Source organism: Guillardia theta (genome assembly GCF_000315625.1).
Source record: "Guillardia theta CCMP2712 unplaced genomic scaffold GUITHscaffold_86, whole genome shotgun sequence".
NCBI classification, from domain to species: Eukaryota; class Cryptophyceae; order Pyrenomonadales; family Geminigeraceae; genus Guillardia; species Guillardia theta.
In genome coordinates, this window is record NW_005434588.1 from 288133 (window position 1) to 300239 (window position 12107).

The 12107-nt window shown below is 54.2% G+C and overlaps 4 protein-coding genes across 4 annotated transcripts in view; 3 read left to right on the forward strand and 1 right to left on the reverse strand.

Moving 5' to 3' along the window:
* Positions 1-607: 607 nt before the first annotated feature.
* GUITHDRAFT_144396 (hypothetical protein) lies at positions 608-943 on the forward strand (the record flags this gene model as incomplete). Its single annotated transcript, XM_005825212.1, has 1 exon — positions 608-943. The coding sequence occupies one exon, from the start codon at positions 608-610 to the stop codon at positions 941-943; it is 336 nt and encodes a 111-aa protein (XP_005825269.1).
* A 991-nt stretch (positions 944-1934) lies between these two features.
* On the reverse strand, positions 1935-2921 carry GUITHDRAFT_77318 (hypothetical protein; the record flags this gene model as incomplete). The annotated part of the gene is made up of 3 exons (XM_005825213.1): positions 1935-2336; positions 2633-2743; positions 2799-2921. 3 exons carry the CDS (start codon positions 2919-2921, stop codon positions 1935-1937), a joined length of 636 nt encoding a protein of 211 aa, XP_005825270.1.
* A 1515-nt stretch (positions 2922-4436) lies between these two features.
* On the forward strand, positions 4437-5204 carry GUITHDRAFT_115632 (hypothetical protein; the record flags this gene model as incomplete). The annotated part of the gene is made up of 1 exon (XM_005825214.1): positions 4437-5204. The coding sequence occupies one exon, from the start codon at positions 4437-4439 to the stop codon at positions 5202-5204; it is 768 nt and encodes a 255-aa protein (XP_005825271.1).
* A 6166-nt stretch (positions 5205-11370) lies between these two features.
* GUITHDRAFT_154767 (hypothetical protein) overlaps positions 11371-12107 on the forward strand; it is a gene marked incomplete at its 3' end in the record, with an annotated part of 3073 nt that continues 2336 nt past the window's right edge. Inside the window, exons 1-5 of the mRNA XM_005825215.1 lie at positions 11371-11423; positions 11470-11515; positions 11564-11613; positions 11664-11746; positions 11799-11829. Of these exons, the coding sequence (XP_005825272.1) occupies positions 11508-11515; positions 11564-11613; positions 11664-11746; positions 11799-11829 (172 nt within the window). The 5' untranslated portion in view covers positions 11371-11423; positions 11470-11507. The remainder of the gene's footprint in view (positions 11424-11469; positions 11516-11563; positions 11614-11663; positions 11747-11798; positions 11830-12107) is intronic.

Genomic DNA, 12107 nt, shown 5'->3' on the forward strand with positions numbered 1-12107 from the left:
CTGCCCCTGCCCCTGCCCCTGCCCCTGCCCCTGCCCCTGCCCCTGCCCCTGCCCCTGCCCCTGCTTCTGCTTCTGCTTCTGCTTCTGCTTCTGCATCTGCATCTGTATCTGCTTCTGCTTTTTCCTATTCCTATTCTTCCTCTATACCTCTAGGTCTACAAATACTAATACCACGGGTAAGGGGAAGAGGCAGGGGCAGGAGCAGGAGCAGGAGCAGGGGCAGGGGCAGGGGCAGGGGCAGGGGCAGGGGCAGGGGCAGGGGCAGGGGCAGGGGCAGGAGCAGGAGCAGGAGCAGGAGCAGGAGCAGGGGCAGCGGGGCAAGGGCAGGAGAAGGGAGCGAGGAGGGGCAGGGGCAGGGGCAGGGGCAAGAGCAGGAGCGGGAAAGAATTCCGGGTTAGATTCGTGAGTGATAAGGAGGAAACGAACGATCGGGCTGTGGTCTCTGACGGTGTTTCGAACAGTGAAAGCGGCAAAGGAGGAAACAAAGAAAGAGGAGGAGTCAGAGGAAGTGTCAAAGATACAAGGGCGAATACGTTCTGCTGCTGTGAGAGAGGGGATGAAGAGCAGCTGAAGGAGAGTATCAGTTCTCTGCCACATGTCTTCCAACATGTTCAGAACAAGAATCCCGCTTCTCTCCCTCCTCCTCCTCGCAGGGAGCGAAGGGTTCCAGGTATCTTTCTCCATGTCGCCCGCAACCTCCAAGTTGCCCTCCTCCTTTGTCACTCCCCTCCTGCCGCCCCTGCATGACAGGTGGAGGAGCGAGAGGAGAGGCGGGGAGAGGGCAGGATCGTTGCGCATGCAGCAAGACGACAGCAAGGTCAGGAGGATGCGGCTGCTCCGCATCGCAGAGCTGAGGAGGGAGATCGCGCTGGACGCCAAGCAGAAGGCGCAGCAGCTGAGGGAGAAGTTCAAGGCAAGATACGCGAGACTGACAGGAGGTTGAGACTTTTCCCTCCTCCTCCTCCTCCCTCTTGCCTCGCTCCTGCCCTCCTGCCCTCCCTAATCACTCACTCCGACCCCCCGCTTTCCTCCCACTTCTCTCTTCTTGGCCCTTCTCACTCCCTATCCCCTATCCTCTCCTCCTCTGCCTTCCTCTGTCTTATCCAGCCCTCCCTCTCCTCCTCCCCTCTTGCTCTCTCCTCGTTCCCATGAGTTCTCTGCCTCCTTTCCTCTCTCCTCCTCCTCTAAGACTCGTATTGCCTTCAAGGGAGGCTTAATGTCACCTCAACCGGCACTTCTCCTACTGCCTCCTCTACAAGCCTCTCCACGGACCCTTCAGCAGAGAGCAGTATCATCCCCCCTTTTGCCCTCCTCCTCCTCCCCCTCGTCAACTAGTTCACTTCTCCTGGTCCACCTCCCTCCTCTACTTGCGCCGGCTCCTCGCCTCCTCTGACTTGTCTTCCAGTATCTCTCTGAATCTGTCGGCCTGCTCGGATCCACTCCCTCCTTCCGATTCACCGAGATCTTCGAGGCCAGCGAGCCCTCGACATCGATCTGAAAGGCGAAGGGAGGAGGACGAGGACGAGGACGAGGACGAGGACGAGGACGAGGACGATGATGAGGACGACGCGGGGGAAGGAGGAGGAGGAGGTGGAGGAGGAGGAGGAGGAGGAGGAGGATTGGGGGGGAGGGAGGAAAGGGGAGGGGAGGGGGATGAAGTTTTGAGGTGTAAAATCGCGACTGAACCATTGAGGGTGTGTGGACGCTTACGGGATGAGATGGGAAGGTGAGTGCAAGAAAAATGAACAAGGAGGAGGCGGAGAGAAAAGGAGACGGAAGCGATGAAACACAACCCAGGGCAGCAAGAGGGACACCTGAGGTAGAAGTTCTCGTGTTGGGGAGGAATGGGCAGGAGGAAATAGAGAGGCGGCAAGTGGTGGGCCAGGAGGCAGGAGGAGCAAGGTTGCAGCCCGAGGGCAGCTACTTCATTCGTTTCACATCCACTGCTTGAAGAACTCCAGCGAGTCCTTCCTGTTGGCCTTGATAGTCTTATCTCCCTTCTTCCAGTTCGCCGGGCAGCCCTGGCCCTTGTTGGCGGCCGCGTGCTGGGCAGCCTGAAGTAGCCTCATGACCTCGTCGATGTTGCGCCCTACCGGCTCGTCGTTGATGGAAAAGGAGCGGACAACACCCTCGGGGTCGATGATGTAAGTTCCCCTCATGGTTACTCCAAAGTGCTCGTCCGCCTCATCCTCCACCAGCACGCCGTAGGAGGAGGAGATCCGCTTCGTGATGTCAGAGAGGAGGGGGAAGTCGATGGCGCCGAGCCCTCCGTCCTTCCTGTCTGTGCGAGTCCATGCGAGGTGAGTGTGGGGGGAGTCGACGGAGACACCGACGACCTGCGGAGGGAAAGTAAGGAGGAGAGAGGGAGCGAAGAGGCGCGAGGGACAGTAGAAGAGAGAGGAGCGAGCAAGAGGAAGACCCTAGAACAGGTAGAAAGTGGGGGGAGGAGGGAGAGGAAGATAGCGAAAGGGGGCATATGTAAAAGGAGGGAGAGAGGGAGGAAAGGATAGTTGCAGTTCGACACACAAGGGAGGTGGAGGAAGGTGGGAGAGGAGGGAGTGGGAGGAGGCAGAGGAGGAGTGGGGGGCGTGGGGCGGGAGGACGAGAGGAGAGGGACTAGAAATAGTTTCACCTCGGCTCCCAGCTTCTTGAACTCAGCGTACTTGTTGTTGAACTCAACGATCTCAGTCGGGCAAACAAACGTGAAGTCGAGGGGATAGAAGAACAGGACCAGCCACTTGCCCTGCCGCGGCGAAGTCACGATGCCATGCCTACCTCCGCAGCCTCCAGCGCCCTACCTTGTAGTCCGAGGAGGCGAGGTCGACAATCTCTCCGTTCTTGACAGCCTTTCCCTTCCATGCAGGAGCTTGCTTCCTAACCTTGGAATAAGTCAGCGCTGATCCCGCCCATCGAGGTGGCATACCGGAACGCTGGCTTCAGCAATCACCGAGATCGCGCAGAGTGCAGCGAGAGCAGTAAGAAACTTCATCCTGAAAGAGATACAATGAGACAATGTGTGCAAGCTAGAGACGAGGGCAGTGATGTTGGCATCTTCATTGGACTGTATCCTTGCAAATCGTCCAGCTTTCCACTGCTCGCGTGTTCCTTTGAGCAATTCTAATCTCTTACCCTTGACGGAATTCATACCTCTTCTTCTTCTTGGAGTTTTCTCAAAGTTCCGCTCTCTCCCTCCCCTCGTACACTATCCTGGTCCCCTTCTCCCGTCTCCTCCCATTGTTTCCAACCACTCCTCATATTCTCTTCTCCCAATGTCTCTCTCTCTCTCTCCTCGTCTATCCTTCCCCATGTTCTCTCTCTCGTCCTTCGTCCTCTCCCTCCTGATCTCCTCTCCACTCATCCTCCCGCCTCTCCGCCTCTTCTCCCCGTTGTCCATTCGATCGCCGATCTCGAACATTCCACCATTCCCAAACTATGCCACCACAGTGAGTACTACCCCTGCCCGCAGAGGATCATCCTGTACCCCTCCATTTCTCTCATAGTACCCCTTCATTTACCACTTTCTCCCTCCACCCTACCCGTGGCAGACTACTCGTAACATCCCCACCCTAGGATTTCCATTCAACTACCCCTCATGTACTCAGGGCAAACAGGGAAATTTGAGCACTATTACAAGTATTAGTCTTGATTTCTGCCCTACAATATTTCTCTCTAAACCTCTGAGGCTGGCATGAATTATCACCGGTGGTTTTGATATGTAGATGAGGGGTGGGGATAGATAGGTCGCTAGGTGGATGTTAATACCAGGCCGGGTGGGTGGCCTAATTCGAGGAGGTAGGGTACGTTTGACCAGGGGTATAAAAATAGGGAAGATTTAGGAAACTTGGAGGTAGGGTACATAATTGAAAGGGTGGGTGAATTTACCTCGTCAGTAAAGGGGTAGTGAATTTCTGCTGGAGGGTAGCATACTGTGGTGGGCAGAAGCCAATGTGTCGGGATGAAGGGGTAGGGTAATGAAATTTGGGGTCTACAAATAACAAGGGGGTAATTGACTATTAAAAGTGTGGGTACTTCAATGATAAAATGTGGGTGGTGGATCAAATTCAATGAATTGATAAGGTGGGGTACTGATTGAATGTTGTTCAATCGATGTTGGGTACATTGTTGAGGGGTGGGTCCTCCCGAAAGTTGAGTAAAGGATCAGGAGGAACACAAAGGGTTGGGTACATCACATTGCAGGGTGGGGGTATCACAAGTACCCCTTATTTATATGTCTCTTTCTCAATATATTTCACTCACAGGGTGAGAATAAGTGGGTGGGTACTGATGGGGGTGGTTTTTGAAGGGGGTAGGGGTGTACCAAGGGTGACGCGGACTAGCGGGTGGGGAACATGGCGGGGGAGGGGCAGACAGCGATGGTGGTGACGCTATGCCTGCTGGTAACAGTGTGGATGAGCGTTCATGTTCTCAGTACCGATATGACACAAAGCAACGTCATTCTGAACGCAGATCATGTCAAGAAGTTCAGATCTGTAATCCAAGACCTCTCGTACGTTTCGGCTGTGGGTTGGAACCATACTCAGGAATTGATCAGGGAGTATCATGTGGATGATGTTGTACAAAGAGGGGTTGAGACTTCTCAGGTCCTCATGAAAGAGTACCATGTTGACGATGTGCTCAACAACATCTCTGAGGTTGTAAATCAAGGCCTGAAGCACACCGACAAATTCATCCGAGACAACCATGTGGATGATGCGGTGGCGAACATGTCAGAGACTGTGAAGCAGTACACGATTGAGGGGATCAAACATACCGACAAATTCATCAGAGATAACCATGTGGACGATGCGGTGGCGAACATCTCAGAGACTGTCAAGCAGTACACGATTGAGGGGATCAAAAGGACACATAAGTTTGTCAAGGACAACAAGGTGGATGAAGCGGTGGCCAACCTTGAAAAGGACGTTGCCAAGTACTCGGTAGAAGGGTGGAACAAAACCAAGAGACTCATGGAGGAATACCAAGTCCCGCAACTTGTTTCCAACCTCTCCGACTCCGTGGCAAAGTACTCAGAGCAGGGATGGAGAAATACTCAAACGCTGGCGAGGGAGTGGCATGTGCCTGAACTTGTAGGTAATATCACTGATACAGTCGGCCGCCTGTCGAACGAAGGCTGGAAGAAGACACAGTCAATCATTAACGATCTTCAATCTGCTCCTCCACCTCCACCTCCCGCCAAGCGATGATTCAAAGTTGTCATCACACTGACTCTTCGTGATGATGGTTGGTTCGATCTGCCTCGTTTGATGTGCCATGGGGAAAGGGCAAGCGCCTGCTGTGTTTTGGTTAGAACCGGTTTGTTTGCTACACTTTCAATGTATTCATTTTTTCCGTTTCAACCCGATTTTTGGTCAACCGATACAACACTGAATTGACAGGATACAAGTTTCTCTCAACTGATCTATTGAGCATCGCTCCTTTCTCACGTTCAAACCGGCTCTGTTGTGATAAATGCTCTGCTCCTACTCTTGCCTTAGGGTGAACTGAAAGAACAGAGCAACTGCCGAACTGAGCAAGAGATGAAGTAAGCACGGGCCCCGATCCTGATTCATATAGCTGAGTAACCACAGGGACAACTCTTCCGAGTAGAGTCATTGGTTGACATGTTGCCCAAGTCAACTGAGGCCTCCGTCAGTGCCGTGTGTCCGACGGTCATCAGTGCACCGGCGGCCCGATGCCTTCCGACAATCCGATCATCAAGTTTGACTCGGCCAACGAACTTCAAAGCAGTCTACTCACACAGCATCCGTCCGAAGTTTCGGGCTCCGTGCGGGGCCCGACTGGTCGGATAATCATCAGCACGGTGATCGGAGGCGGCGCCTCCAAGCCCCGTGCGGCACGGCAGCGGTCCTACCCCGAATTAAAAATCAGTACGAGGACAATCAGAAGGCTTCAGTGGAGCCCGAGGCTTGACCCTGACCGTGGCAGTGACGGTCGCAAAGACCATACTGATCACATATGGCGAGAAGAGAGAAGAGAAAAAGACAACTAACCCTCATCATGGCATCCTGTACTAGCCTAACAGATCGCCCGGCCCCGCCGACTTACGACCTCGCCTGGCCTCGGCCCCACCCCCGCAGGCTACCCGGATTGTACCATGAAGGAACCGTCACTAGTAAGCTCAGCCTGCGGCTCAGCGGCTTGTGCTCCATGTCGGATGGCGCTCCTCAGTGTCTATGAACCTCGGCACCGTCGGTCACTAGGTAGCCTACACAGGGTAACGTCCGCCCCCTACAGCATGTCCGGGCCGATTCCCTACGGCCATGAATAGAACGTGACTTCTTGTCTTCACCATGTACTGGAGAGACGGTCGGTCACTACTCAACAGCCGTGCTACACTTAAGATGCTGCTACAAGTTCAAGAGCATTGAAGAAGCGAGCAGGGAATACGCTGCTTGCCTGGCGTACGTTTCACAGCAAGCCAACAAGCTTCGCACAGTCGTCATGATCAATCCGTGTAATGATAACTCAAATCTATTGGTACAGCTATCCTACCCTCGCCACCTCTCTCCGCGACCGCGTTACCACTTGCAGTCTAGTGAAACTCTTGTTCGCTTCTTACTCACCATGTAGCTGTCAGTACAGACCCTCAGTGCGTTGATGCAGCGATGGCAGGGCCTTCCATCTTCGCACTTCTGCTTCTTCTGCCTGCAGGATACGCATGCTTGCTTGGTATGTCTCTGGTTCAACCGCTTGTCAGCTTTGCGAGCACCTGCGGGTCCCTGGACTGCTGTGACGAGCGCAGGCAACCTGACTTCCCCTTCTATCTCGGCCTCGGATGCCGGCGAGGACGAAGCATGATCTGGATCCTCTGTGAGGTCTGCTAGCTCCAAGAAGGATCGGAGGCTCTCGGGCCGAATGACAATATGGGAGATGGCGTCGTCGAGCGAGGATCCCGAAAGTGGGGCAGGTACCAGCGTACAGCCTTCTGCTTCGGGAGAGTAGGGGGGGGGAGAGGAGCAGGAAAGGCAGGAGAGGAACTCAGGCGGTAAGGGAGGTTGCTGCATGGCGGCTGCCGCGGTTCCCTGCATGCTGTTCGACGGAAATCCTGTGGTAAAAGGGTGCTTGTCCGAAGGTCACGTGACCCGAATAGTAAAAGAGTTAAAACTAGTTTTAATATGGTAAAACTGATTTTACGGTTGACCTGTGAAAAAAGAAAGTTTCCGGATTCCACTCGAATGGCTTCCTTGGCACTCCCGTGGTACTCGTGTGCAGTACCAGTAGGGTGAGAGTACCACGACTTACGAAGGTTTACTACAGAGCCAGACTTGTTGACAGTCACATCACACAATGCTACCGTACAGACTACTTGAGTACTTCGGTGCTAGCAGTAGGATACAGTTGGTAGGCGATGCTAGGACCCGGTATCATACGGTAATGGCGGCGACGGTACTCCATGCCACCGCTGTCAGCCTCTCCACGTGTCACAACTACCCGTACCCCCCACCCCCCCCCCCCCCCCCTCCTCCCCCTCCCCCCGGCGGGGACCGTCGCACAGTGACCCCCACCGTAACTTTGAGTAAAGTGTCCGGTACCAGTGACTACGGTACTACGGCCTGTGACTCAGCCTGACACAAACTTGAATGGCAAGCATGAATGAAGGAGAGTCACTGAGTGGAGCTGAAGAACTTCGGAGGAAGAAACAAGCCTTGAAGGCCCGGGCCAGCCTGAGGGAGGAAAGGAAAGACGCCAAAGACGCCTGAGTTATATCAACCGCGGCCGCCCCGTCCAGGAGTCTGGCAATGATTGAAAGATCCGGCGCCCAGCCCCGCCGACTTACGACGCGGGGCTAGCCTCCGATTGTACCATGAAGGGACCGTCACTAGTAAGCTCAGCCTGCGGCTCAGCGGCTTGTGCCCCATGTCGGATGGCGCTCCAAGTGTCCGACAGGCTGAGAGCCTCGGCACCGTCAGCCACTAGGTAGCCTACACAGGGTAACGTCCGCCCCCTACAGCATGTCCGGGCCGATTCCCTACGGCCATGAATAGAACGTGACTTCTTGTCTTCACCATGTACTGGAGAGACGGTCGGTCACTACTCAACAGCCGTGCTACACTTAAGATGCTGCTACAAGTTCATGAGTTGTATACACATCACAGAGATCATCGGATTGTCAACGACACGCCGAGTAAAGTAAGCCTGGATGAAGAAGATAGACAAGCAGAAGATAGACGTCTCTAAGTTTACTGGGAGGTAAACTACGCACAATCACCACACTCACTGTGCATGCAAGTGGGGAAATCAGAAGGCCAAACGCTGGGGAAGCGTCCGCTTAAATAAGGAGTATCCGGGAGAGTATCCGACGAGTATCCGGGTGTTTTCGGATCCTCATGTGGATACAACATCAGTATTGAGATCTCTATCAGGTTTCAAAGCCAATTCTTTTGACAGCTTCTGCAGAACTGCTGCTTGTCTGCACCTAATGAAGGCTCACAACACGTGATCAAGATGCCAGTTAACATCACCATCCTAACACCACGACAACAATCCTTCTTCTGTACAGCGAAATCATGCAGACCACTACAAACAATGAAGAGAGCAAAGGTCCATACTGTATGTCCGAAGAGCACTGACTTACCCGGTCTTAGGCTGTTATATGCACGTCTTCAACTCAGTCCAAGACGGCACCCTCAAACCAACAAAACTCTGCCTTGTTGCTCTGAAAGGATTGATTGCATTGAAACTCACGTCCATACACGAACATAACCTGAGTCACAAAAATCTCAGATTCATTCAAGACTCAAGCGGGTGATGTTGAGCAGTGACCGAGCGGGAGGTCGGGCATGTCAGAGTTCATCAATCAATGCAGTTGTCAGCAACTGTTCTCCGATGAAAACTTCGTCCTCCGACTGCCTGCAACAGGGTCTCGAAGTCGTTCCCATACGAGTGACTGTAGCATGCAGAAACATGTCATGTTTGCTTCACCACTCGACACATCAGCTTTCAACTCTCAAAATCGGTCTCACCATGTCACCGCAGTGAAAAAGCGAGCAGGGAATACGCTGCTTGCCTGGCGTACGTTTCACAGCAAGCCAACAAGCTTCGCACAGTCGTCATGATCAATCCGTGTAATTATAACTCAAATCTATTGGTACAGCTATCCTACCCTCGCCACCTCTCTCCGCGACCGCGTTACCACTTGCAGTCTAGTGAAACTCTTGTTCGCTTCTTACTCACCATGTAGCTGTCAGTACAGACCCTCAGTGCGTTGATGCAGCGATGGCAGGGCCTTCCATCTTCGCACTTCTGCTTCTTCTGCCTGCAGGATACGCATGCTTGCTTGGTATGTCTCTGGTTCAACCGCTTGTCAGCTTTGCGAGCACCTGCGGGTCCCTGGACTGCTGTGACGAGCGCAGGCAACCTGACTTCCCCTTCTATCTTGGCCTCGGATGCCGGCGAGGACGAAGCATGATCTGGATCCTCTGTGAGGTCTGCTAGCTCAAAGAAGGATCGGAGGCTCTCGGGCCGAATGACAATATGGGAGATGGCGTCGTCGAGCGAGGATCCCGAAAGTGGGGCAGGTACCAGCGTACAGCCTTCTGCTTCGGGAGAGTAGGGGGGGGGAGAGGAGCAGGAAAGGCAGGAGAGGAACTCAGGCGGTAAGGGAGGTTGCTGCATGGCGGCTGCCGCGGTTCCCTGCAAGCTGCTGGACGGAGACCCAAATATCAGTAAAAGATTTAAAACTAGTTTTAATATGGTAAAACTGGTTTTACGGATGACCTGTGAAAAAAGAAAGTTTCCGGATTCCGCTCGAATGGCTTCGTGGTAACTCGTGTGCAGTACCAGTAGGGTGAGAGTACCACGACTTACGAAGGTTTGCCGTACTACATCGGAGCCAGAGGCTCAGACTGGTCACCGGGGTTGACACGGTCACATCACTGATGAGCCTCATGGCGGCTCATCAGTAGTACTACCGTTTTTAACTTAACTTTTGAGTAAAGGACCTACCGTACTACGGTACAGACTCGGTGACCGTCCTACTTGGCAAGTTGAGTACAGTTTGGTTCTAGCACCGTGACGGTAGGCCGGGTACAGGCTTACGGTCGGTATGGTACTCCTGCAGCCTCAGAGTGCGGTACGGTACGGTCCTGGGACCCGGTATCATACGGTTTGGTGGCAGCGACCGTACCGTACTACGGCACGGTACTTCGTGCCACCCGCCGTTTGATACCGCCGGAGTCGACGGTCAGCCTCACGCGGCGGGCACAAGGCCGGTAACCCGGGCCGGCGGGGCGCCGCTGCCTGGGCCGGCTGATACCGTAGTACGTAACGTGACGGTCCGATCACAACTCACAGAGTCAGTCCCACGGCCGCCCCCGGGCCCCCGGGCCCGGCCCAGCAGTGCCAGTGACTCGTGACTCACTGGTGACGCATATTCACTGCCGAGTTCCGACGTCGGAACGGTTCAACTTCAACACGGGGCTTCAAGGCTTGACAGTGCCACGGACTCGACGGTCCGACTCCGATCACCGTCGTCCGAAGACCGGTCGGGGACCGGGCAGCGCTGCCGCTCCGGTCGGGCCCGGCCGGAGCCGCATCACTGAGTCATACCGGGTCCCGGACTGGATCCCGGACTCGACCCGGAAGGAAGCCTTGAAGCCTGCAGTGCCTTAAAACTCGGGCCGGGCCGCCGTGACTCGGGAGCCCTAGTAGGCACATAATAACGGTCTCTGGTATCTGTGTAACCGTAGGCGTCTCTTCGCGCCATGTCCTAGTTTTGATTAGTGCAGGCAAGGAGGCGGGGAGCAGGAGCAGGAGCAGGAGCAGGAGCAGGAGCAGGAGCAGGAGCAGGAGCAGGAGCAGGAGCAGGAGCAGGAGCAGGAGCAGGAGCAGGAGCAGGAGCAGGAGCAGGAGCAGGAGCAGGAGCAGGAGCAGGAGCAGGAGCAGGAGCAGGAGCAGAATGCAACAATTCACATAATGGTTCTCATGAGAAGATTGGACAAAGGAGATGGACTCCCATAACGTGACAAGCTTCGAAACATTTAGAATCGACGCTCCCTTTTTGCAAAAAGGAGATTTCCATCACTATCTCTAATGGAGAATAAGAGATACTGATGGACATTAGAGTCAGAAATAGAATCGGCAAAGCCGCCGATCATTTGTAGAATTCAGTGCAGACACTGCTATCGCAATGATTGCATCAGTCAGAACATGCCAAATGCGAATCAAGATTCATGAGAAGCATGAAGTGTAAAGTGTAGTAAGAACTAGAGCGTTTGTCCACTCATGATGAGAAGACAAAAGGTAGCGATTGAGGCAGACATTGGAACGATCCTATGTCGGAAGCTGAGGCAAAAAACCGGACCTCCACACCAGCACCTGCTCTCCTCCTCCGTCCTCTGACTGTTTGAACAGGCAGGGGGAGAAAGGGATCCGACCAGTTCACCTGATGATTCCTTCTTACGGTTGACCCCTTTCCCTCCTTCCTCCTTCCCTCACAAGTTCTCTCAGGATCCATCGGCGCGCCCCCCCCGGCACGGCCAGCGAGCATGAAGAGGTGGGGGGGAGGCAAGGAATGTCGACGATTCATGATAATGTGCAACAGGAGAGTAAGTATCTTCTTCCTCCATGCTGGAGTCTACGCGCTTGCAACAGGTAGCGTAGGAGACTCAGTGGGTGTTCTGCTCTGATTGCCTTCGGTACAGCCTTGTGCATGGTAGTCTTCTTCGCCATTGAGTCAGAGAGAGCGGAGCTGATCCAGGCAAGGCGAGGGAGAAACGTGAAAGATGTGAGGAGAGGAGGCGTGCTTGCGAACATCGCCTGCTGACGCGCCATGTCAGGCCAAGAGGTCGAAGCTGCAAGGGATTGTAGGTGAGGAGGGTTAGTGTGCTTGCTCTTACGGGGAGTGAGTTGCCTTGTCGAAGAATCTGCAAAGAAGACATCAGAGATGATCAACTCGATGAGGTGAGGAAAATACCCCTCCTCCTCCTCCTCCTCCTCCTCCTCCTCCTCCTCCTCCTCCTCCTCCTCCTCCTCCTCCTCCTCCTCCTGACATGTTATTCTCAAAGCTTCTCAAGTCTGTGACATTTGACTTCGTCACGAAAGCGGACCGAGCGAAATGGGCTTCTCTAGACAGCATTTCTCGCTTT